Source organism: Panulirus ornatus, chromosome 62 (genome assembly GCF_036320965.1).
Source record: "Panulirus ornatus isolate Po-2019 chromosome 62, ASM3632096v1, whole genome shotgun sequence".
Taxonomy (NCBI): Eukaryota; Metazoa; Arthropoda; class Malacostraca; order Decapoda; family Palinuridae; genus Panulirus; species Panulirus ornatus.
The window spans coordinates 15,654,875-15,682,559 of NC_092285.1; the positions used below are offsets into that span (position 1 = coordinate 15,654,875).

The window sequence follows — 27,685 nt, forward strand, 5'->3', positions numbered from 1 at the left end:
TCTTCCGCAAAGCTTTTACTACCTCTTCTCTGTTTACCAAATCATTTTCCCTAACCCTCTCACTTTGCACACCACCTCGACCAAAACACCCTATATCTACCACTCTGTCATCAGACACATTCAACAAACCTTCAAAATACTCATTCCATCTCCTTCTCACATCACCACTACTTGTTATCACCTCCCCATTTACGCCCTTCACTGAAGTTCCCATTTGCTCCCTTGTCTTACGCACCCTTTTGTATATATGTACATATATATGTATGTGTACATTGAATTGTATATGTAAGTATATGTGCGTTTGTGGGAGACAGCAATTAAGTATGATAAATGATATGTAAATATCTAAGCCATCATTATTACTTAGTTACATTAAGTTTTACAAAGATGTTTAAAAACTAAGGATTGATTTATATCTGCAGCAAACAGTTGCAGTTGCTGCAGCTGCTGCTGGAGGTTCCACTGGAGGTGCATCCACTCCATCTACCACAGCTGTTAGCCAGCACACTCAACCTAATGTCATCATTGTCTCAAATGTAAGATACCCTAGGTGATTTGCTTTACATTGTAGATGTTTCAGAGATTATCATAACTTGTACATTTGCATTTATATATCTATAAGTTTGTAGTTCAAACAGTTTGTAATCATTATGTCTTTGGGTAAGATAAGCAAATCACCATAAAGAAGTTCATTGTAATTAGGAATTATTGTATTTCAGTGAATGTAAAAGTGGATTGATAGAGGGTGTGATCATTAGTGCTTATGTACCTGGAAATGAAAGTGGTAAAGAAGAGAATTGAGTGTTTTTGGAGGAGATGAGTGGATGTGTCAGCAGTTTTGGTGCAAGGGATCGGATATAAGCGATGGGTGATGTGAATATGAGAGTGTAAGAGCTTGTAGATTTGTGTGCTGAAAAAGGACTGATGATTGGGAATACCTGGTTTAAAAAGAGAGCTTTGTATGTTCTATGAAGGTGCGTGTTCATATACGCTTTATTCGTATTCATATAACTCCGCGTTGTACAGTCAGGTTCGGTAAAACGCTCTCAGCTGGCTATGTGTTCTGTTCGGAAACAACCGATAGACCCCGTTGCTCACCATAGTGAGACGAAGGGTATTCGAGTACTTAGTATTTCGAATAGTTGTTTCCTATTATACAGTCCCTTAGCCTAGTGGTTAGCATGCCTGCCTCTTGCACAAGGGGTCCCAGGTTCGATCCTGGCTGATGGAGCTTTGTCTGTTCTATGAAGGTGCGCGTTCATATACACTTTATTCGTATACATAAGTATATATATGTAAATAGGAGAGATGCCCAGAGAGCATTATGTGTTAATTGATAGGCATGTGAAAGAGAGACTTTTGGATGTTAATATGCAGAGAGGGGCAACTGGAGGGATGTCTGATTATTATCTTGTGGAGGCGAAGGTGATGAAGATTTGTAGAGGTTTTCAGAAAAGAAGAGAGAATGTTGGGGTGAAGAGAGTGGTGAGAGTAAATGAGCTTAGAAAGGAGACTTGTGTGAGGAAGTACCAGGAGAGACTGAATACAGAATGGAAAAAGATGAGAGCAAATGATGTGAGGAGAGTGGATGAGGAATGGGATGTATTTAGGGAAGCGGTGATGGCTTGTGCAAAAGATGCCCGTGGCATGAGAAAGGTGGGAGGTGGGCAGATTAGAAAGGGTAGTGAGTGGTGGGATGAAGAAGTAAGATAGTTAGTGAAAGAGAAGAGAGAGGCATTTGGATGATTTTTGCAGGGAAATAGTGCAAATGACTGGGAGATGTATAAAAGAAAGAGGCAGGAAGTCAAGAGAAAGATGCAGGAGGTGAAAAAGAAAGCAATTGAGAGCTGGGTTGAGAGAGTTTCATTAAATTTCCAGGAGAATAAGATGTTTTGGAAGGAGGTAAATATAGTGGGTAAGACAAGAGAACAAATGGGAACATCGGTGAAGAGGGCAAATGGGGAAGAAATAACAAATAGTGGTGAAGTGAGGAGATGGAGTGAGTATTTTGAAGGTTTGTTGAATGTGTTTGATGATAGAGTGGCATATATAGGGTGTCTTGATCAAGGTGGTGTGCAAAATGAGAAGGTCAGGGAGAATGGTTTGGTAAACAGAGAAGAGGTAGTGTAAGCTTTGCGGAAAATGAAAGGCGGCAGGTTTTGGATGGTATTGCTGTGGAATTTACTATAAAAGGGGGTGACTGTGTTGTTGACTGGTTGGTAAGGATATTCAGTGTATGTATGGTTCATGGTGAAGTGTTTGAGGATTGGCAGAATGCATGCATAGTGCCCTTGTACGAAGGCAAAGGGGATAAAGGTGAGTGTTCAAATTACAGAGATATAAGTTTGTTCAGTATTCCTGGGAAAGTATATGGGAGGGTATTGATTGAGAGGGCAAAGGCATGTACAGAGCATCAGATTTGGGAAGAGCAGTGTGGTTTCATAGGTGGTAGAGGATGTGTGGATCAGGTGTTTGCTTAGAAGAATGTATGTGAGAAATACTTAGAAAAACAAATGGATTTGTATGTAGCATTTATGAATCCGGAGAAGGCATATGATAGAGTTGATAGAGATGTTCTGTGGAAGGTATTAAGAATATATGGTGTGGGAGGTAAGATGCTAGAAGCAGGGAAAAGTTTTTGTCGAGGATGTAAGGCATTTGTATGAGTAGAAAGAGAGGAGAGTGATTGGTTCCCAGTGAATGTCAGTTTGTGGAAGGGGTGCATCATGTCTCCATGGTTGCGTAATTTGTTTATGGATGGGGTTGTTAGGGAGGTGAATGCAAGAGTTTTGGAGAGAGGGGCAAAAAACTGGAGGAAGCGAAGTGTTTTAGATATCTTGGGGTGGATTTGGCAGCAGATGGAACCATGGAAGTGGAAGTGAGTCACAGGGTGGGGGAGGGGGCGAAGGTTCTGGGAGCATTGAAGAATGTGTGGAAGGCAGAAATGGGTATGTTTGAGGGAATAGTGGTTCCAACAATGTTATATGGTTGCAAGGCATGGACTATAGATAAGGTTGTGTGGAGGAGGGTGGATGTGTTGGAAATGAGATGTTTGAGGACAATATGTGGTGTGAGGTGGTTTGATTGAGTAAGTAATGAAAGGGTAAGAGAGATGTGTGATAATAAAGAGTGTGGTTGAGAGAGCAGAAGAGGGTGTATTGAAATGATTTGGTCACATAGAGATATAAGTGAGGATAGATTGACAAAGAGAATATATGTGTCAGAGTTGGAAGGAACGAGGAGAAGTTGGAGACCAAATTGGAGGTGGAAAGATGGAGTGAAAAAGATTTTGAGTGATCAGGGCCTAAACATACAGGAAGATGAAATCCATGCAAGGAATAGAGTGAATTGGAATGATGTGGTATACCAAGGTTGACATGCTGTCAATTGATTGAACGAGGGCATGTGAAGCGTCTGGGGTAAACTATGGAAAGTTTTGTGGGGCCTGGATGTGGAAAGGGAGCTGTGGTTTCGGTGCATTACACATGACAGCTAGAGACCGAGTGTGAATGAATGTGGCGTTTGTTGCCTTTTACTGGCACTACCTCGCATGCACACCGGGGGAGGGGGGTGCCATTTCATGTGTGGTGGGGTGGCAACGGGAATGGATGAAGGCAGCAGGTATGAGTATGTACATGTGCATATATGTATATGTTTTTTGTATGTATATGTATTTATACATTGATATGTATAGTCAATTGGGAGGTGAGTTTGAATGGAGAAAAACTGGAGGAAGTGAAGTGTTTTAGATATCTGGGAGTGGATCTGGCAGCGGATGGAACCATGGAAGCGGAAGTGGATCATAGGGTGGGGGAGGGGGCGAAAATTCTGGGAGCCTTGAAGAATGTGTGGAAGTCGAGAACATTATCTCGGAAAGCAAAAATGGGTATGTTTGAAGGAATAGTGGTTCCAACAATGTTGTATGGTTGCGAGGCGTGGGCTATGGATAGAGTTGTGCGCAGGAGGATGGATGTGCTGGAAATGAGATGTTTGAGGACAATGTGTGGTGTGAGGTGGTTTGATCGAGTAAGTAACGTAAGGGTAAGAGAGATGTGTGGAAATAAAAAGAGCGTGGTTGAGAGAGGAGAAGAGGGTGTTTTGAAATGGTTTGGTCACATGGAGAGAATGAGTGAGGAAAGATTGACCAAGAGGATATATGTGTCGGAGGTGGAGGGAACGAGGAGAAGAGGGAGACCAAATTGGAGGTGGAAAGATGGAGTGAAAAAGATTTTGTGTGATCGGGGCCTGAACATGCAGGAGGGTGAAAGGAGGGCAAGGAATAGAGTGAATTGGAGCGATGTGGTATACCGGGGTTGACGTGATGTCAGTGGATTGAATCGGGGCATGTGAAGCGTCTGGGGTAAACCATGGAAAGCTGTGTAGGTATGTATATTTGCGTGTGTGGACGTATGTATATACATGTGTATGGGGGTGGGTTGGGCCATTTCTTTCGTCTGTTTCCTTGCGCTACCTCGCAAACGCGGGAGACAGCGACAAAGCAAAAAAAAAAAAAAAAAAAAAATGTATAGGTATTTATATGTGCATGTGTGGGCTTGTATGTATATACATGTCTGTTTGGGTGGGTTGGGCCATTCTTCTGTTCCCTTGTGCTACCTTGCTAACGCGGGAGACAGCAACAAAGTATAATAAAATAGGAGTGACAACAATGTTGTATGGATGTGAGACATGGGCTGTAGTTGGGAATGTAGAGAAGAGGGTTATTGTATTGGAAATAAAATGTTTGATGACAATATGTATTGTGAGTAGGGTTGATTAAGTAATGATAGGGTAAGAGAGAGGTTTAGTAATAAGAAGAGGATGTGAGAAATGGTTTGGATATAGGGGGAGAATGAGTGAGGAAAGGTTGACACTGAGGATATATGTGTCAGATGTGGAGAGGGCAAGAAGGGGGAGACCAGATTGGAGATGGAATGATGAATTGACAAAGACTTTGAATGCTCTGGAGTTAAGCTTGCAGGAGGATGAAAGGCATGCATGGGATAGAGTGAATTAGAGCAGTGTGTTGTACAGGGCTTGATGTGATGTGAAGCATATGAAGCAACTGGAAGAAACAATGGAAAGGTCTGTGGAGCCTGGTAGTGGCTAGGGCTGTGGTTTCAGTGAATTACACATGACAGCTAGAGAATGGATGTGAGCGAATTGGGTCTTACCTACATCTGTTTGTGTCACTTTTTCACTCGTGGAAAACAGCAAACGTATGAAAGAAAACCACATCACTTGCTCTTTATTTTTATAAGTTTTTCTTAAACTTTCATACTATTTCACTTCATTTATGTTTCCAGGGTGAGGGTGGTGTGAAGAAATCAGTGACAGTTGTAACGAAACCTATTGCTGTAACCTCAGCTTCAACTCTCACAAGTCTTATATCAGCTCAGCCTGTGCAACAGAGTTCAGGTATAGTGAATGAGCTTGATTTTTTGCTGTTGGTGTATAATACAGAATTAATGTAAATTGTATTTTGTCTTGAGTTTAATACAGTAATAATTTAGAAAATGTTAAAAGTGAAAGTAGTCCAATGAATTAAGAGATGTCGAGAATTGGGATTTGATGTTTAAGAGCATGAAAGAAAGATGGTGCAGTTAAGTCAGCTTTTTCATTAGTTGCAAAATGCTAGAGAAATGAGTGTGTAAAATGAACCTGTATAGATAGTTAAAGTATTAGCAAATTCTAAGATGAAGGAAACAAAAGGAATAGGAAAGTAAGTCAAGATATACCAATTAGAATTACTTTCAAAATGGAGATGTGAAGCCTTAAGAAGGCCTTTAAAGAAACTTACTAACAGAGAGGTATTCAGTTGGTCATTCATCAAAGAAGATAGAGAGATGGAAGAGCAGGAGAGAAATAAAGAATACCGTCAAAGAGCAGAAACTGTAGGTATGAAAGAAGCTACAGAATAGATAAACCCCACCTGTAAAACAGAAAAGCTAAGGATAGTAAGTGAAGGGCGTAAATGGGGAGGTGATAACAAGTAGTGGTGATGTGAGAAGGAGATGGACTGAGTATTTTGAAGGTTTGTTGAATGTGTCTGATGACAGAGTGGCAGATATAGGGTGTTTGGGTCGAGGTGGTGTGCAAAGTGAGAGGGTTAGGGAAAATGATTTGGTAAACAGAGAAGAGGTAGTAAAAGCTTTGTGGAAGATGAAAGCCGGCAAGGCAGCAGGTTTGGATGGTATTGCAGTGGAATTTATAAAAAAAGGGGGTGACTGTATTGTTGACTGGTTGGTAAGGTTATTTAATGTATGTATGACTCATGGTGAGGTGCCTGAGGATTGGCGGAATGCGTGCATAGTGCCATTGTACAAAGGCAAAGGGGATAAGAGTGAGTGCTCAAATTACAGAGGTATAAGTTTGTTGAGTATTCCTGGTAAATTATATGGGAGGGTATTGATTGAGAGGGTGAAGGCATGTACAGAGCATCAGATTGGGGAAGAGCAGTGTGGTTTCAGAAGTGGTAGAGGATGTGTGGATCAGGTGTTTGCTTTGAAGAATGTATGTGAGAAATACTTAGAAAAGCAAATGGATTTGTATGTAGCATTTATGGATCTGGAGAAGGCATATGATAGAGTTGATAGAGATGCTCTGTGGAAGGTATTAAGAATATATGGTGTGGGAGGCAAGTTGTTAGAAGCAGTGAAAAGTTTTTATCGAGGATGTAAGGCATGTGTACGTGTAGGAAGAGAGGAAAGTGATTGGTTCTCAGTGAATGTAGGTTTGCGGCAGGGGTGTGTGATGTCTCCATGGTTGTTTAATTTGTTTATGGATGGGGTTGTTAGGGAGGTAAATGCAAGAGTCTTGGAAAGAGGGGCAAGTATGAAGTCTGTTGGGGATGAGAGAGCTTGGGAAGTGAGTCAGTTGTTGTTCGCTGATGATACAGCGCTGGTGGCGGATTCATGTGAGAAACTGCAGAAGCTGGTGACTGAGTTTGGTAAAGTGTGTGGAAGAAGAAAGTTAAGAGTAAATGTGAATAAGAGCAAGGTTATTAGGTACAGTAGGGTTGAGGGTCAAGTCAATTGGGAGGTGAGTTTGAATGGAGAAAAACTGGAGGAGGTGAAGTGTTTTAGATATCTGGGAGTGGATCTGTCAGCGGATGGAACCATGGAAGCGGAAGTGGATCATAGGGTGGGGGAGGGGGCGAAAATTTTGGGAGCCTTGAAAAATGTGTGGAAGTCGAGAAGATTATCCCGGAAAGCAAAAATGGGTATGTTTGAAGGAATAGTGGTTCCAACAATGTTGTATGGTTGCGAGGCGTGGGCTATGGATAGAGTTGTGCGCAGGAGGATGGATGTGCTGGAAATGAGATGTTTGAGGACAATGTGTGGTGTGAGGTGGTTTGATCGAGTAAGTAACGTAAGGGTAAGAGAGATGTGTGGAAATAAAAAGAGCGTGGTTGAGAGAGCAGAAGAGGGTGTTTTGAAGTGGTTTGGGCACATGGAGAGAATGAGTGAGGAAAGATTGACCAAGAGGATATATGTGTCGGAGGTGGAGGGAACGAGGAGAAGAGGGAGACCAAATTGGAGGTGGAAAGATGGAGTGAAAAGGATTTTGTGTGATCGGGGCCTGAACATGCAGGAGGGTGAAAGGAGGGCAAGGAATAGAGTGAATTGGAGCGATGTGGTATACAGGGGTTGACGTGCTGTCAGTGGATTGAATCAAGGCATGTGAAGCGTCCGGGGTAAACCATGGAAAGCTGTGTAGGTATGTATATTTGCGTGTGTGGACGTGTGTATGTACATGTGTATGGGGGGGGTTGGGCCATTTCTTTCGTCTGTTTCCTTGCGCTACCTCGCAAACGCGGGAGACAGCGACGAGGTATAAAAAAAAAAAAAAAAAAAAGTAAGTGATGGAGTAGGGCTTCAAGAAATGTTTGCACATGCAGATGGATTGGTAGTAATTGGAAATGAGCTAAAGTTTAAAGACTGATTTAATGAAATCAAACCAGATGTGGTTGGAGTAGTGCCTGTGTCTGTATATCTATCCTCTGTGGTTTTTGCTCTGCAAGCATAAGATATATTCTTCAGAAATATTGGGGTTAGAATCTCGTAATCCTTTTTCTGTCTGGTAGAGAACACTTACATTCCCCATCTGTCACTTTTTTTTTTACAATTACAGTGACTGCTTACTTGTTCTTAGTCTGCCCTCAGCTATTCAGAGACCGCTGCATAGATGACATCATTGATCCACTGATTTTTTGCTATAGAAAGCTCTCTTATTCTCTAGGTCATGAGCTGTTTAAACGTGCAACCAAGCCAGTTTTTTCCATCCCTTGGATGAGAATCCTTCTTCATCAGTTTTTTATGTATTCATTCATTTTGTAGAAGATATTGATAAATATAATCTATAACCTCCCATACTCAGGAGTCCCATGTGTCCTATTTGGCTCCTGCACTTGCTCAGGATGCTGGTCATTCCGTCAGGTTGGACCATAGGTTAAGGAGTATGGTGATATTTTGTGTGTGTGTGAGGTGAGTGCAAGTCAATTTAGAAGTTAGTATTCTTTGTCACCAGTGTGAAAGTTGCATCTGAGGCTTATAGGGGTCTTATTATATGTTGAAGTGGTGTTTGTGGTGTTTTTGAGATATAATCAATGTCAGATTACAGAGGAAAAAGTGAAAGCCATGTGTGTCTGAGAAGTAGGTTTCATATGGGTGGATGTCTGGTGGGATGGTGTTTAAGACTGTGCTGATGGGGTCTTTGGTGATTAACTGGTCATTTTGGTGTGTATGTGCATTGTCATGTTGTGTTTACAACCTGAGTACAGGTATATTTTATAATGTGAAGCAGGGATAAGGTCTTTATTTCCCTTCGGGGGTTGGTGGTTGGTTATGGAGTGGGTTAGATGAGAGGGATCTAATGTTATTGCAAAGTATTTAAAGTGTTATATTGTGTAGGTGATGATTATTTATGTTTGTTGGGCAAAATTATCGTTTTGAGGGCTTTGTGCTTTGTGGTGAGCAGTTTTGTTACATTTACTTTTGACAGGGTGACTGACTTGGCAGGTGAAGTGTAGTTTAGGATAAATTATTTGTAGAGGATACTAAGAAATTATTTTTCTTGTCCAAGCTTGATGCTAGTAAGTGTTCTGAGGACATTTAGTTCATTTGTTGACATTTGTGTTATGAGAATGAGTGTCATGTTTGTCACGAATAGAAGTTGTCCATATATGCCTAGGAAAGTTGACCAATAGATGTGATTATTTTATATGATGGGCTACAGCAGCTGAGGACAAGGTAATAATGGAATATAGTGGGATGAGGCTGGGGAGAGTAGGAATCAACCAGCGAAAGCAAATGTGGTGTGACATCCAGTGAGGCGAGGAGTGGCCTGTGGATATAATGTCTTGTATCTTTGTATTCAACTTGGTGGGTCCCTCTGAATGGATATAAAGTCTTGTATCTTTGTATCCTTCTTGATGGGTCTCTCTGAAGAACGATGCTGTGCATGCTGAAATGTTAGAGGAATAAAGCTATCATTATGGATTGTATTTTTTTCTTAATACTTGATCACTGTTTCCCGCACTCCCTTTTCAGCCCTCTCAACCACATTATTTTCACTACAACACATCTCTTTTACCCTTTTATTGCTTACCGGATCAGACCACATCACACTACATGTCCTCAGACTTTTCATTTTCAACACATCCAACTGCCTTTGCACATCCTCATTCATAGCCCATGCCTGGCATCCAGAGAACATTGTTGGGACTACCATGTCAACCCTCTGACTGGCAGAGGGTGAGCCCAGGACAAGCAAGTGCCCTCTGTCTGGTTAAAAAGATTGCAATGAGTAGGAAAAGCCATTGATCCCCACCAGACAGACAGAGGGTTAGAAGGTCCCATCCCCAGTATTCCGAGAGAATATCTCTTATGGTAACAGTACAATGCTGAGGAGTGAAAAAGTTTGTCAAATTTCAAAAGTTACACTCTTCCATTTTTTTGTTCCTTTAATCCATGAAACTGCATTTATCTTGTCTATAACATCTAATAAGTATCTTATCAGGATTTCTTTCTTTACTATCCTTTTTCCCTTAATAGAATATAATCTTTTACTCCCAAAAAATGTGTATGATCTTTGTTCATATGTTTAGCAGTTACATGCAGTCTTTGATTGTGGCAGACTTTTTCATATAGACCCTGGGGATGGAAGAACTTCACTCTTGATAATGTTGATTAACATTGTGTGTTACTATTATGTGTTCTTTTTCTTTAGTGTGCTTCCAGATAGGTAGTATTTGGAATAATCAACAAAAATTAACACACCTCTTGAAAATTATGCTTTGCCTTTCATATTTTAATCTCAGTTCTGTTGATTGGCAGGTGGACAACATCAGGTAGTGGTTGCACGAAGTGCTAATCTTACAAATTTATTGACTGCCAGAGGTACATCCACAGCACCGGGCATGTCTGGAATGACAGGCAGCATTAGTGGTGCCACAAAATTGGCAGTTGCTGTTACAACAGGTATGTTTATTTCAGTAAATGATGCAAGCTTTGACGACAATGACAAGTATTTACAAATGTTGTAGTATGTGGCTTTTCTTCCCTATTCAGAAAATCTATTTACTCATGCAATTTTCATGATGTGTTCTTTTTTCCATTCATTTACAAATCTGGTGTGAAGAGAATTCTGAGTGTTAGTTTGGATATCATATATGGAAGGACCATTAAACACTTATTTAATTACCTGAATGTAATTACCTATATGTATGGTAAGGAAGGGAATCTACTCTTGTAGGACCTCACCTCCTGAACTTTCTTGACTGTCATACAATTTTGATAAGCTCCTGCATGTTGTTCACATTTGTGATTTCATTACTCAGTTAATTCCATTCATTCACTACTTTTATACTATAAAAGTACTTCTTTACATCATATCTAAGAAGTTTCTTGCTTAATAATATGTTTTAGCTTCTGATTGTTCTGTCTACATCTTCTGAAGAGTGGTTCACTGCTGACATCATCGTAATGGCTTAAAAGATTTGAAGGTTGGGATCTAGATATTTTTGCTATAGATAGGCACGTATGGAGAAGGGTGCATGTGTTGGAAATGAAATGTTTGAGGACAATATGTGGTGTAAGGTGGTTTGATTGAGTAAGTAATGAAAGGGTAAGAGAGATGTGTGGAAATATAAAGAGTGTGGTTGAGAGAGCAGAAGAGGGTGTGTTGAAATGGTTTGGACCTATGGAGGGAATGAGTGAGGAAAGATTAACAAAGAGGATATATGTATCAGAGGTGGAGGGAACAAGGAGAAGGTGTTTCCCTTGTCTGCGAGGTAGCACCAGGAAACAGACGTAGAATGGCCCATCCATTCATATACACATAGACATAAATGCCCATTTTATTTTTTATTATACTTAACCACCGTCTCTTGGGTTAGCGAGGTAGCTTAAGGAAACAGACACACTCATATGCATACGTATACATTTCAACGTGTATATACCTATAGATACATAGACATATACATATATACGCATGTACATATCCATACTTGCTACCTTCATCCGTTCCCATCACCACCCCCTCCACACATGAAATAGTACTCTTTTTATTACCACACATCTCTCTTACCCTTTCACTACTTAATCAAACCACCTCACACCACATATTGTCCTCAGAGATTTCATTTCCAACACATCGAACCTCCTCCGCACAACCCTATCTATAGCCTATGCCTTGCAACCATATAAAATTTTTGGAACCACTGTTCCATACACTCATATATATACATATACATATCCTTGGTAAAAACTTTTCACTGCTTCTGTCAACTTACCTCCCACAATGTGTACTCTTAAAACCTTCCACAAAGCATCTCTATCCACCCTATCATATGCCTTCTCCTGATCCATAAATGCTACATACAAATCCATCTGTTTTTCTAAGTATTTCTCACATACATTTTTTAAAGCAAACACTTTCTCCTGATCCATAAATGCTACATACAAATCCATCTGTTTTTCTAAGTATTTCTCACATACATTTTTTAAATGTAAATTATATGGTAAATTATATGGGAGGGTATTGATTGAGAGGGTGAAGGCAGGTACAGAGCATCAGATTGGGGAAGAGCAGTGTGGTTTCAGAAGTGGTAGAGGATGTGTGGATCAGGTGTTTGCTTTGAAGAATGTATGTGAGAAATACTTAGAAAAGCAAATGGATTTGTATGTAGCATTTATGGATCTGGAGAAGGCATATGATAGAGTTGATAGAGATGCTCTGTGGAAGGTATTAAGAATATATGGTGTGGGAGGCAAGTTGTTAGAAGCAGTGAAAAGTTTTTATCGAGGATGTAAGGCATGTGTACGTGTAGGAAGAGAGGAAAGTGATTGGTTCTCAGTGAATGTAGGTTTGCGGCAGGGGTGTGTGATGTCTCCATGGTTGTTTAATTTGTTTATGGATGGGGTTGTTAGGGAGGTAAATGCAAGAGTCTTGGAAAGAGGGGCAAGTATGAAGTCTGTTGGGGATGAGAGAGCTTGGGAAGTGAGTCAGTTGTTGTTCGCTGATGATACAGCGCTGGTGGCGGATTCATGTGAGAAACTGCAGAAGCTGGTGACGGAGTTTGGTAAAGTGTGTGGAAGAAGAAAGTTAAGAGTAAATGTGAATAAGAGCAAGGTTATTAGGTACAGTAGGGTTGAGGGTCAAGTCAATTGGGAGGTGAGTTTGAATGGAGAAAAACTGGAGGAGGTGAAGTGTTTTAGATATCTGGGAGTGGATCTGTCAGCGGATGGAACCATGGAAGCGGAAGTGGATCATAGGGTGGGGGAGGGGGCGAAAATTTTGGGAGCCTTGAAAAATGTGTGGAAGTCGAGAACATTATCTCGGAAAGCAAAAATGGGTATGTTTGAAGGAATAGTGGTTCCAACAATGTTGTATGGTTGCGAGGCGTGGGCTATGGATAGAGTTGTGCGCAGGAGGATGGATGTGCTGGAAATGAGATGTTTGAGGACAATGTGTGGTGTGAGGTGGTTTGATCGAGTAAGTAACGTAAGGGTAAGAGAGATGTGTGGAAATAAAAAGAGCGTGGTTGAGAGAGCAGAAGAGGGTGTTTTGAAATGGTTTGGGCACATGGAGAGAATGAGTGAGGAAAGATTGACCAAGAGGATATATGTGTCGGAGGTGGAGGGAACGAGGAGAAGAGGGAGACCAAATTGGAGGTGGAAAGATGGAGTGAAAAGGATTTTGTGTGATCGGGGCCTGAACATGCAGGAGGGTGAAAGGAGGGCAAGGAATAGAGTGAATTGGAGCGATGTGGTATACAGGGGTTGACGTGCTGTCAGTGGATTGAATCAAGGCATGTGAAGCGTCCGGGGTAAACCATGGAAAGCTGTGTAGGTATGTATATTTGCGTGTGTGGACGTGTGTATGTACATGTGTATGGGGGGGTTGGGCCATTTCTTTCGTCTGTTTCCTTGCGCTACCTCGCAACCGCGGGAGACAGCGACGAGGTATAAAAAAAAAAAAAAAAAATTTTTTTAAAGCAAACACCTGATCCACACATCCTCTACCACTTCTGAAACCACATTGCTTTTCCCCAATCTGATGCTCTGTACATGCCTTTACCCTCTCAATCCATACCCTCCCAAAAACTTCCCAGGAATACTCAACAAAATTATGCCTCTGTAATTTGAACACTCATGTTTATCCCTTTTGCTTTTGTACAATGGCACTATGCATGCATTCTGCCAATCTTCAGGCACTTCACCATGATTCATATAAACATTGAGTACCCTTACTAACCAATCAACCGTTCAGTTACCGCCTTTTTTTTTTTTTTCATGAATTCCACTGCAATACCATCCAAACCTGCAAGGCATGTGTACAAGTAGGAAGAGAGGAAGGTGATTGGTTCCCAGTGAATGTTGAATTGCAGCAGGGGTGTGGTATTTCTCCATGGTCGTTTAATTTGTTTATGGATGGGGTGGTTAGGGAAGTGAATGCAAGAGTCTGTTGTAGATGAAAGGGCTTGGGAAGTGAGTCAGTTGTTGTTCACTTATGGTACAGTGCTGGTGGCTGATTCGTGTGAGACACTGCAGAAGTTGGTGACTGAGTTTGATAAAACGTTTGAAAGAAGAAATTTGAGAGTAAACTTGAATAAGAGCAAGGTTATTAGGTTCAGTAGGATTGAGGGACAAGTTGATTGGGAGGTATGTTTGAATGGAGAAAACTGGAGGAAGTGTTTTAGATATCTGGGAATGGACTTAGCAGCAGATGGAACCATGGAAGCAGAAGTGAGTCACAGGGTGGGGGAGGGAGCGAAGGTTCTAGGAGCATTGAAGAATGTGTGGAAGGAGAGAACGTTATCTTGGAGAGCAAAAATGGGTATGTTTGAAGGAATAGTCATTCCAACAATGTTATATGGTTGTGAGGCATGGGCTATAGATAGGGGTGTGCAGAGGAGTGGATGTGTTAGAAATGAAATGTTTAAGGACAGTATGTGGTGTGAGGTGGTTTGATTGAGTAAGCAATAAAAGGGTAAGAGAGATGTTTGGTAATAAAAAGAGTGTGGTTAAGGGAGCAGAAGAGGGTGTGTTGAAATGGTTTGGACACATGGAGAGAATGAGTGAAGAAAGATTGACAAAAAGGATATATGTGTGAGAGGTGTGGGGAAGAAGTGTGAGACCAGACTGGAGGTGGAAGGATGGAGTGAAAAAGATTTTGAGCGATCTGGTCCTGAACATACAGAAGGGTGAAAGGCATGCAAGGAATAGAGTGAATTGGAACAATGTGGTATAATGGGGTTGACGTGCTGTCAATGGATTGAACCAGGGCATGTGAAGCATCTGGGGTAAAGCATGGAAAGGTCTATGGGGCCTAGGTGGAAAGAGAGCTGTGGTTTTGGTAGGGAAGGCAAATGGTATTACTGCGTGGTGGGTTGGCGATGGGAATGGGTGAAGGCAGCAAGTATGGAGAAGTACATGTGTATATATATATATTTATTATTATTATTATTATACTTTGTCGCTGTCTCCCGCGTTTGCGAGGTAGCGCAAGGAAACAGACGAAAGAAATGGCCCAACCCCCCCATACACATGTATATACATACGTCCACACACGCAAATATACATACCTACACAGCTTTCCATGGTTTACCCCAGACGTTTCACATGCCTTGATTCAATCCACTGACAGCACGTCAACCCCGGTATACCACATCGCTCCAATTCATTCTATTCCTTGCCCTCCTTTCACCCTCCTGCATGTTCAGGCCCCGATCACACAAAATCTTTTTCACTCCATCTTTCCACCTCCAATTTGGTCTCCCTCTTCTCCTCGTTCCCTCCACCTCCGACACATATATCCTCTTGGTCAATCTTTCCTCACTCATTCTCTCCATGTGCCCAAACCACTTCAAAACACCCTCTTCTGCTCTCTCAACCACGCTCTTTTTATTTCCACACATCTCTCTTACCCTTACGTTACTCACTCGATCAAACCACCTCACACCACACATTGTCATCAAACATCTCATTTCCAGCACATCCATCCTGCACATCCATCCTCCTGCACGCAACTCTATCCATAGCCCACGCCTCGCAACCATACAACATTGTTGGAACCACTATTCCTTCAAACATACCCATTTTTGCTTTCCGAGATAATGTTCTCGACTTCCACACATTCTTCAAGGCCCCCAGAATTTTCGCCCCCTCCCCCACCCTATGATCCACTTCCGCTTCCATGGTTCCATCCGCTGCCAGATCCACTCCCAGATATCTAAAACACTTCACTTCCTCCAGTTTTTCTCCATTCAAACTCACCTCCCAATTGACTTGACCCTCAACCCTACTGTACCTAATAACCTTGCTCTTATTCACATTTACTCTTAACTTTCTTCTTCCACACACTTTACCAAACTCAGTCACCAGCTTCTGCAGTTTCTCACATGAATCAGCCACCAGCGCTGTATCATCAGCGAACAACAACTGACTCACTTCCCAAGCTCTCTCATCCCCAACAGACTTCATACTTGCCCCTCTTTCCAAAACTCTTGCATTTACCTCCCTAACAACCCCATCCATAAACAAATTAAACAACCATGGAGACATCACACACCCCTGCCGCAAACCTACATTCACTGAGAACCAATCACTTTCCTCTCTTCCTACACGTACACATGCCTTACATCCTCAATAAAAACTTTTCACTGCTTCTAACAACTTTCCTCCCACACCATATATTCTTAATACCTTCCACAGAGCATCTCTATCAACTCTATCATATGCCTTCTCCAGATCCATAAATGCTACATACAAATCCATTTGCTTTTCTAAGTATTTCTCACATACATTCTTCAAAGCAAACACCTGATCCACACATCCTCTACCACTTCTGAAACCACACTGCTCTTCCCCAATCTGATGCTCTGTACATGCCTTCACCCTCTCAATCAATACCCTCCCATATAATTTACCAGGAATAGTCAACAAACTTATACCTCTGTAATTTGAGCACTCACTCTTATCCCCTTTGCCTTTGTACAATGGCACTATGCACGCATTCCGCCAATCCTCAGGCACCTCACCATGAGTCATACATACATTAAATAACCTTACCAACCAGTCAACAATACAGTCACCCCCTTTTTTAATAAATTCCACTGCAATACCATCCAAACCTGCTGCCTTGCCGGCTTTCATCTTCCGCAAAGCTTTCACTACCTCTTCTCTGTTTACCAAATCATTTTCCCTAACCCTCTCACTTTGCACACCACCTCGACCAAAACACCCTATATCTGCCACTCTATCATCAAACACATTCAACAAACCTTCAAAATACTCACTCCATCTCCTTCTCATATCACCACTACTTGTTATCACCTCCCCATTTGCGCCCTTCACTGAAGTTCCCATTTGCTCCCTTGTCTTACGCACTTTATTTACCTCCTTCCAGAACATCTTTTTATTCTCCCTAAAATTTGATGATACTCTCTCACCCCAACTCTCATTTGCCCTTTTTTTCACCTCTTGCACCTTTCTCTTGACCTCCTGTCTCTTTCTTTTATACATCTCCCACTCAATTGCATTTTTTCCCTGCAAAAATCGTCCAAATGCCTCTCTCTTCTCTTTCACTAATACTCTTACTTCTTCATCCCACCACTCACTACCCTTTCTAATCAACCCACCTCCCACTCTTCTCATGCCACAAGCATCTTTTGCGCAATCCATCACTGATTCCCTAAATACATCCCATTCCTCCCCCACTCCCCTTACTTCCATTGTTCTCACCTTTTTCCATTCTGTACTCAGTCTCTCCTGGTACTTCCTCACACAGGTCTCCTTCCCAAGCTCACTTACTCTCACCACCCTCTTCACCCCAACATTCACTCTTCTTTTCTGAAAACCCATACAAATCTTCACCTTAGCCTCCACAAGATAATGATCAGACATCCCTCCAGTTGCACCTCTCAGCACATTAACATCCAAAAGTCTCTCTTTCGCGCGCCTGTCAATTAACACGTAATCCAATAACGCTCTCTGGCCATCTCTCCTACTTACATAAGTATACTTATGTATATCTTGCTTTTTAAACCAGGTATTCCCAATCATCAGTCCTTTTTCAGCACATAAATCTACAAGCTCTTCACCATTTCCATTTACATATATATATATATATATATATATATTTCTTTCTTTCAAACTATTCGCCATTTCCCGCATTAGCGAGGTAGCGTTAAGAACAGAGGACTGGGCCTTTGAGGGAATACCCTCACCTGGCGCAATTCTCTGTTCCCTCTTTTGGAAAATTAAAAAAAAAACGAGAGGGGAGGATTTCCAGCCCCCCGCTCCCTCCCCTTTTAGTCGCCTTCTACGACACGCAGGGAATACGTGGGAAGTATTCTTTCTCCCCTATCCCCAGCGACAAAGCAAAATAAATAAAAAGAAAATAAAAAAGATATATATATATTTATTTTTAATTTATTTTGCTTTGTCGCTGTCTCCTGCGTTAGCGAGGTATCGCAAGGAAACAGACGAAAGAATGGCTCAACTCACCCACATACACATGTATACACATACACGTCCACACACGCAAATATACATACCTATACATTTCAACGTATTCATATATATACAGACACAGACATATATACACATGTACATAATTCATACTGTCTGCCTTTATTCATTCCCATCGCCACCCTGCCACACATGAAATAATAACCCCCTCCCCCCTCATGTGCGCGAGGTAGCGCTAGGAAGACAACAAAGGCCCCATTCGTTCACACTCAGTCTCTAGCTGTCATGTAATAATGCACCGAAACTACAGCTCCCTTTCCACATCCAGGCCCCACAGAACTTTCCATGGTTTACCCCAGACGCTTCACATGCCCTGGTTCAATCCATTGACAGCACATCGACCCCGGTATGCCACATTGTTCCAATTCACTCCATTCCTTGCATGCCTTTCACCCTCCTGCATGTTCAGGTGCCGATCACTCAAAATCTTTTTCAATCCATTTTTCCTCCTAAAATTTGGTCTCCCACTTCTCCTCGTTCCCTCCACCTCTGACGCATATATACTCTTGGTCAATCTTTCCTCACTCATTCTCTCCATGTGACCAAACCATTTCAAAACACCCTTTTCTGCTCTCTCAACCACACTCTTTTTATTACCACGCATCTCTCTTACCCTATTATTACTTACTCGATCAAACCACCTCAGACCACATATTGTCCTCAAACATCTCATTTCCAGTACATCCACCCTCCTGCGCACAACTCTATCCATAGCCCACGCCACGCAACCATACAACATTGTTGGAACCACTATTCCTTCAAACATACCCATTTTTACTTTCCGAGATAATGTTCTCGACTTCCACACATTCTTCAACGCTCCCAGAATTTTCGCCCCCTCCCTCACCCTATGATTCACTTCCACTTCCATGGTTCTATCCGCTGCCAAATCCACTCCTAGATATCTAAAACACTTCACTTCCTCCAATTTCTCTCCATTCAAACTTACCTCCCAATTGACTTGACCCTCAACCCTACTGTACCTAATAACCTTGCTCTTATTCACATTTACTCTCAACTTTCTTCTTTCACACTCTTTACCAAACTCAGTCACCAGCTTCTGCAGTTTCTCACATGAATCAGCCACCAGCACTGTATCATCAGCGAACAACAACTGACTCACTTCCCAAGCTCTCTCATCGACAAAAGACTTCATACTTGCCCCTCTTTCCAAAACCCTTGCATTCACCTCCCTAACTACCCCATCTATAAACAAATTAAACAACCATGGAGACATCACACACCCCTGCCGCAAACCTACATTTCACTGAGATCCAGTCACTTTCCTCTCTTCCTACATGTACACATGCCTTACATCCTAAATAAAAACTATTCACTGCTTCTAACAACTTGCCTCCCATACCATATATTCTTAATACCTTCCACAGAGCATCTCTATTAACTCTATCATATGCCTTCTCCAGATCCATAAATGCTACATACAAATCCATTTGCTTTTCTAAGTATTCTTCACATACATTCTTCAAAGCAAATACCTGATCCACACATCCTCTACCATTTCTGAAACCACACTGCTCTTCCCCAATCTGATGCTCTGTACATGCCTTCACCCTCTATATACACACATACACATTCATACTTTTTTGGCTTCATCCATTCCTGGCGCTACCTCACCCCACAGGAAACAGCTAATAGAATGGTTGGAAAATGTGTGTCCTGTCAAATATTGTTACTATAGATGTGCTTATTGGCGGAATGCGTGCATAGTGCCATTGTGCAAAGGCAAAGGGGATAAGAGTGAGTGCTCAAATTACAGAGGTATAAGTTTGTTGAGTATTCCTGGTGAATTATATGGGAGGGTATTGATTGAGAGGGTGAAGGCATGTACAGAGCATCAGATTGGGGAAGAGCAGTGTGGTTTCAGAAGTGGTAGAGGATGTGTGGATCAGGTGTTTGCTTTGAAGAATGTATGTGAAAAATACTTAGAAAAGCAAATGGATTTGTATGTAGCATTTATGGATCTGGAGAAGGCATATGATAGAGTTGATAGAGATGCTCTGTGGAAGGCATTAAGAATATATGGTGTGGGTGGCAAGTTGTTAGAAGCAGTGAAAAGTTTTTATCGAGGATGTAAGGCATGTGTATGTGTAGGAAGAGAGGAAAGTGATTGGTTCTCAGTGAATGTAGGTTTGCGGCAGGGGTGTGTGATGTCTCCATGGTTGTTTAATTTGTTTGTGGATGGGGTTGTTAGGGAGGTGAATGCAAGAGTTTTGGAAAGAGGGGCAAGAATGAAGTCTGTTGTGGATGAGAGAGCTTGGGAAGTGAGTCAGTTGTTGTTCGCTGATGATGCAGCACTGGTGGCTGATTCGTGAGAAACTGCAGAAGCTGGTGACTGAGTTTGGTAAAGTGTGCGAAAGAAGAAAGTTAAGAGTAAATGTGAATAAAAGCAAGGTTATTAGGTACAGTAGGGTTGAGGGTCAAGTCAATTGGGAGGTAAGTTTGAATAGAGAAAAACTGGAGGAAGTAAAGTGTTTTAGATATCTGGGAGTGGATATGGCAGCGGAGGGAACCATGGAAGCGGAAGTGAATCATAGGGTGGGGGAGGGGGCGAAAATCGTGGGAGCCTTGAAGAATGTGTGGAAATCGAGAACATTGTCTCGGAAAGCAAAAATGGGTATGTTTGACGGAATAGTGGTTCCAACAATGTTGTATGGTTGCGAGGCTTGGGCTATGGATAGAGTTGTGCGCAGGAGGGTGGATATGCTGGAAATGAGATGTTTGAGGACAATGTGTGGTGTGAGGTGGTTTGATCGAGTAAGTAATGTAAGGGTAAGAGAGATGTGTGGAAATAAAAAGAGCGTGGTTGAGAGTGCAGAAGAGGGTGTTTTGAAATGGTTTGGGCACATGGAGAGAATGAGTGAGGAAAGATTGACCAAGAGGATGTATGTGTCGGAGGTGGAGGGAACGAGGAGAAGTGGGAGACCAAATTGGAGGTGGAAAGATGGAGTGAAAAAGATTTTGTGTGATCGGGGCCTGAACATGCAGGAGGGTGAAAGGCAGGCAAGGAATAGAGTGAATTGGATCGATGATGGTATACCAGCGTTGACGTGCTGTCAGTGGATTGAATCAGGGCATGTGAAGCGTCTGGGGTAAAACATGGAAAGCTGTGTGGGGCCTGGATGTGGAAAGGGAGCTGTGGTTTCGGGCATTATTGCATGACAGCTTGAGACTGAGTGTGAACGAATGAGGCCTTTGTTGTCTTTTCCTAGTGCTACCCCGCACACATGAGGGTGGGAGGGGGATTGTATTCCATGTGTGGCGAGGTGGCGATGGGAATGAATAAAGGCAGACAGTGTGAATTGTGTGCATGGGTATATATGTATGTGTCTGTGTGTGTATATAAATGTGTACATTGAGATGTATAAGTATGTATATTTGCGTGTGTGGACGTGTGTGTATATACATGTGTATGGGGGTGGGTTGGGCCATTTCTTTCGTCTGTTTCCTTGCGCTACCTTGCAAACGCGGGAGACAGCGACAAAGCAAAAAAAAAAAATGTGCTTATCATTTTTTTTTTATAAATGCAACTTGCTTTAAGGCTTGTGCTTGAAAATATGTTACATTTCAGGTCCTGGTGGTTCCAAGATATCTCTACCATCTCTCACAACACAGCTGAATCGCTCTGTGCCAGCATACTCGCAGGCAGTTTCCCTAGCCAAGACTCAGGTATACATATGAGAGGATGAGAAGTAATTCCTTAAATGCCATGCTTTACAAATAGTTTTTAACATGACTTTCTTGAGTAAGAGTTATTGTATTGTATATATTTAAACAGATGGTTGTACACTTAATTAGTTATATACCCTTTATATGCCCTTTTTTTCACCTCTTGCACCTTTCTCTTGACCTCCTGTCTCTTTCTTTTATACTTCTCCCACTCAATTGCATTTTTTCCCTGCAAAAATCGTCCAAATGCCTCTCTCTTCTCTTTCACTAATACTCTTACTTCTTCATCCCACCACTCACTACCCTTTCTAAACAGCCCACCTCCCACACTTCTCATGCCACAAGCATCTTTTGCGCAATCCATCACTGATTCCCTAAATACATCCCATTCCTCCCCGACTCCCCTTACTTCCATTGTTCTCACCTTTTTCCATTCTGTACACAGTCTCTCCTGGTACTTCCCCACACAGGTCTCCTTCCCAAGCTCACTTACTCTCACCACCTTCTTCACCCCAACATTCACTCCTCTTTTCTGAAAACCCATACTAATCTTCACCTTAGCCTCCACAAGATAATGATCAGACATCCCTCCAGTTGCACCTCTCAGCACATTAACATCCAAAAGTCTCTCTTTCGCACGCCTGTCAATTAACACGTAATCCAATAACGCTCTCTGGCCATCTCTCCTACTTACATAAGTATACTTATGTATATCTCGCTTTTTAAACCAGGTATTCCCAATCATCAGTCCTTTTTCAGCACATAAATCTACAAGCTCTTCACCATTTCCATTTACAACACTGAACACCCCATGAATACCAATTATTCCCTCAACTGCCACATTACTCACCTTTGTTGTTCGCTGATGATACAGCGCTGGTGGCTGATTCATGTGAGAAACTGCAGAAGCTGGTGACTGAGTTTGGTAAAGTGTGTGGAAGAAGAAAGTTGAGAGTAAATGTGAATAAGAGCAAGGTTATTAGGTACAGTAGGGGTGAGGGTCAAGTCAATTGGGAGGTGAGTTTGAATGGATAAAAACTGGAGGAAGTGAAGTGTTTTAGATATCTGGGAGTGGATCTGTCAGCGGATGGAACCATGGAAGCGGAAGTGGATCATAGGGTGGGGGAGGGGGCGAAAATTTTGGGAGCCTTGAAAAATGTGTGGAAGTCGAGAACATTATCTCGGAAAGCAAAAATGGGTATGTTTGAGGGAATAGTGGTTCCAACAATGCTGTATGGTTGCGAGGCGTGGGCTATGGATAGAGATGTGCGCAGGAGGATGGATGTGCTGGAAATGAGATGTTTGAGGACAATGTGTGGTGTGAGGTGGTTTGATCGAGTAAGTAACGTAAGGGTAAGAGAGATGTGTGGAAATAAAAAGAGCGTGGTTGAGAGAGCAGAAGAGGGTGTTTTGAAATGGTTTGGGCACATGGAGAGAATGAGTGAGGAGAGATTGACCAAGAGGATATATGTGTCGGAGGTGGAGGGAACGAGGAGAAGAGGGAGACCAAATTGGAGGTGGAAAGATGGAGTGAAAAAGATTTTGTGTGATCGGGGCCTGAACATGCAGGAGGGTGAAAGGAGGGCAAGAAATAGAGTGAATTGGAGTCATGTGGTATACAGGGGTTGACGTGCTGTCAGTGGATTGAAGCAAGGCATGTGAAGCGTCTGGGGTAAACCATGGAAAGCTGTGTAGGTATGTATATTTGCGTGTGTGGACGTGTGTATGTACATGTGTATGGGGGGGGGGGTTGGGCCATTTCTTTCGTCTGTTTCCTTGCGCTACCTCGCAAACGCGGGAGACAGCGACAAAGTATAAAAAAAAAAAAAAAAAAAAAAAACCAGTGATAGAGACAATACTTTGTAGTTTTTAATAATGCAAAACATATGATTTTGATGGTAATAATTAGATAAGAAAGAGCCAGAGAAAACATTAGATTATAAAAGATTTGAAGAATTGGAAATGATGATCCTAGATGATGCAAGAGTTGTCAACCCATCTCTCTTATCCCTCAGGTACCTCAGAATCAGTGCCTTCTTCAGCTCATTCCTTCCATATACCACATGCCTCAGTTTTCACTTATCCTTTTGCTTGCATCCACATGCCTTCCTTGTCACCCAGTCTGTTACTGATACTTACACAGCTTCATTTCCACTCAGTTTCCACAATTTACCATTTGGGCTGCTCGACCTGCTTCTATCGCCAACCAAACAGAAACACATCAGATACGTATGCACTATTACATAGCACCATTTTTATTATGGTCATTTGCTGATATATCCAACTAACAATAAAGGCAAGACAGAAAGGCCAGATTACTCAAGTTAGCGAAGCTTACTTCAGGTTTTTTTTAACTCAGTATTTAATCCAACCTAATAATATAGAATGGCTGAAGCAAAGGATATATCGGGCTTTGTTGAGAATGGTTTGCATTTCATGAAATGTTTTGGTGTGGACAAGAATATCATCAGCATAACAAATAATGATATTCCTGGGACTTTCTAAGACTGATTTCAGTAATGCATTGATTAATACACTGAATGAGGTTTGGCATAGTTATTCAACATGATCGTAATAGATGAGAGAAAATGTTAGAATAAACATGTGAGCATGTGTCCAACATAATGAATTGTTTACCTTACTCACAGCTCTGGAGCTTTTAGAGATCACTGCCATATACAGTGTAATAATTTCTGATTTTTCATTGCTCTTAATACCCTGAGATCAAAATGTAACATATTGGTCTCTGAAGCTAGAGATAGATATTCAAACATAATTGGCAAGGGATTCGAATCAAATTGTTATGAATTTCCTTTCAGAGTGACCTTCAGAATCATGACAAAGTTGATGCTTTTGCCAAACTTGCACTTGTTAAAGAAGCTAATGAAAATAACATTGGGTTGCCAATCAGAAGTTTCAAAGCTGTAATTAGAAAGGAACTAACAGATCTCTTTGAAGCAAATAGATGAGTACAAAGAGGCACAAGCAGAAACATTTTCAATCACAATGTAATGTGTAAAGTAAAACATGTATATTCAGAAAGTGATAGGATCACCAATTACAGGATGTTGTTATTGCTAGACTAAGGCTAAGCTTTAGGTTCTGTAGGTGCTTTGACCAATCTTAAGATGTTTTCATGTGGATTGTAAAGTTTGTGGCCAGAGATTTGGACACAAACTTGAATTCTAAGTTTTAGAATGTGAAAAATAGTGCTTTTTAGAGACAGGTCTAAACAAACCCTACAAGAAATGACAAAAAACCTTATTGTTGATAACAATATTTTTGAAAATCTAAGACTGTATGTACTTTTTGTGTCTAGTCAGTAAGACTTGCTTTATGAAAGACTGTTAACTTATATAATGAACCAGTTTTGTAATGAGTGTAAGCCCACTGTGATCTGACGAAGACCCTCTGTGACCTCTGTAATCATTCTGCATTTCTCCTCTCAGGATGAGCATAGGTTGCAAAAGAAAGTTGATGGTGGTACCAGAACAAATCAAAACAAAGCCTCTGAAGATTAGCACTACTCTTGTGACTCCCATTGTATGCTGGTTAGTCAGCTATGTATGACCCATTGTTTAAGGGTTAAAGAGGATATGCATTACAGTCTGAGGTATCACTGAGTTGCTGCTCATACTGCTTACATAAAGCAGAAACCAAGGATACATTGAACAAACATACAGGTGTCATGATATTGGCACTATTTCAGACAAAGCTACTGAAGATTAGTGCTACAGTTACAACCCCAGTCAACCAGCAATATACAACTGTTGTGTAAGGGTCAAAGAACTGTTCCATATTAACATCATCTTGAGCTATTTAAAATTCATTAGTGGTCATTGTGTCTCCCTTTAACCTCCTTCATTTCAGTGTGTTTGAATTAAGGGCTTTCCTCCTATCTTCATGACTCATTTCACTAATTTCTGGTACCATTACTGTTACTTTCCTGTGGACTCAGACAGGCAGTTTTATGCAACTTTTTGAGTGAGGTTACAAAGCTATTACACCTTATTCTATTAGGGTTGACTTCACATCATTTATATTTTCCACAACACCTTATTGTTCATGTATACGAGAGAGATAATGTATTTTGGGCATAACTATCAGGGACTTTTGATATCCTGCATGTGGGGCCTGATCATGTAATATTCCTTTTTTAGTTCATGAGTAAAGTTATAAGACAATATTTCATATGAAGAACAGGTAAGAAAGTTAACACTTATTAATTTCAAATATTCTTTGGTGTTGTACTTAGAAACTGAAGAGGTATTTTCCTTCTTTTTTTAGTGCTCAGTCGGTAAAATATTTCTAACAAGTTTTAAAAGAATTTTTTTTCCAGACTTTCAGCTATAATGTTGACTTAGATTGTTATATGTATTTTCACCAATTTGTCAGGTTGTCAGCCTTGTTGGTGGCTTAAATGACTCATCAGGGCATTCAAAATCTTCAGCTAATAATGATTCATCATCCTCATCTCTTAATGTACCTGGTCTGCAGCAGTTGTTGGCAGGTTAGATAATAAAACTCATTAGTAAGGGTATATTAAGTCATTTTTGAAAAATTAAGTACATTATTCATACTTTGATATTTTGTGTTATTTGTTTTTTGTATAGGTATCTTTAAAAATACTTAGAAAAGCAAATGGATTTGTATGAAGCATTTATGGATCTGGAGAAGGCATATGATAGAGTTGATAGAGATGCTCTGTGGAAGGTATTAAGAATATATGGTGTGGGAGGCAAGTTGCCAGAAGCAGTGAAAAGTTTTTATCGAGGATGTAAGGCATGTGTACGTGTAGGAAGAGAGGAAAGTGATTGGCTCTCAGTGAATGTCGGTTCGCGGCAGGGGTGTGTGATGTCTCCATGGTTGTTTGATTTGTTTATGGATGGGGTTGTTAGGGATATGAATGCAAGAGTTTTGGAGAGAGGGGCAAGTATGCAGTCTATTCTGGATGAGAGGGCTTGGGAAGTGAGTCAGTTGTTATTTGCTGATGATACAGTGCTGGTGGCTGATTCGGGTGAGAAACTTTAGAGGATGGTGACTGAGTTTGGTAAAGTGTATGAAAGAAGAAAGCTGAGAGTAAATGTGAATAAGAGCAAGGTTATTAGGTACAGTAGGGTTGAGGGACAAGTCAATTGGGAGGTAAGTTTGAATGGAGATAAACTGGAGGAAGTGAAGTGGTTTAGATATCTGGGAGTGGATTTGGCAGCGGATGTAACCATGGAAGCGGAAGTGAGTCACAGGGTGGGAGAGGGGGTGAAGGTTCTGGGAGTGTTGAAAAATGTGTGAAAGTCGAGAACATTATCTCAGAAAGCAAAAATGGGTATGTTTGAAGGAATAGTGGTTCCAATGGTGTTATATGGTTGCAAGGCGTGGGCTATAGATAGAGTTGTGCGGAGGAGGGTGGATGTGTTGGAAATGAGATGCTTGAGGACATTATGTGGTGTGAGGTAGCTTGATCGAGTAAGTAATGAAAGGGTAAGTGGTAATAAAAAGAGTGTGGTTGAGAGAGCAGAAGAGGGTGTCTTGAAATGGTTTGGTCATATAGAGAGAATGAGTGAGGAAAGATTGACAAAGAGGATATATGTGTCAGAGGTTGTGGGAACGAGGAGAAGTTGGAGACCAAATTGGAGGTGGGAAGATGGAGTGAAAAAGATTTTGAGTGATTGGGGCCTGAACATGCAAGAGTGTGAAAAGTGTGCAAGGAATAGAGTGGATTGGAATGATGTGGTACACCGGGGTTGATGTTCTGTCAATGGATTGAACTTGGGAATGTGAAGCGTCTGGGGTAAACCATGGAAAGTTCTGTGGGGCCTGGATGTGGAAAGGGAGCTGTGGCTTCGGTGCATTATACATGTCAGCTAGAGACTGAGTGTGAAGGAATGGGGCCTTTGTTGTCTTTTCCTTGCGCTACCTCGCACACATGAGGGGGGAGGGGGTTTATATTTCATGCTTGGCGAGATGGC

General features: G+C 41.5%; 1 protein-coding gene across 3 annotated transcripts in view; it reads left to right on the plus strand.

Moving 5' to 3' along the window:
- The window catches only part of Spt20 (transcription factor Spt20 homolog), a 150,517-nt gene that overhangs the window by 67,501 nt on the left and 55,331 nt on the right, over positions 1–27,685 (plus strand). For 2 of the 3 annotated variants that reach the window (XM_071656370.1, XM_071656369.1), the window contains exons 11-15: positions 423–536; positions 5,304–5,415; positions 10,335–10,478; positions 21,622–21,719; positions 26,115–26,229. In XM_071656370.1, the coding sequence (XP_071512471.1) occupies positions 423–536; positions 5,304–5,415; positions 10,335–10,478; positions 21,622–21,719; positions 26,115–26,229 (583 nt within the window). The remainder of the gene's footprint in view (positions 1–422; positions 537–5,303; positions 5,416–10,334; positions 10,479–21,621; positions 21,720–26,114; positions 26,230–27,685) is intronic. The other variant, XR_011711970.1, reaches the window with a different exon arrangement.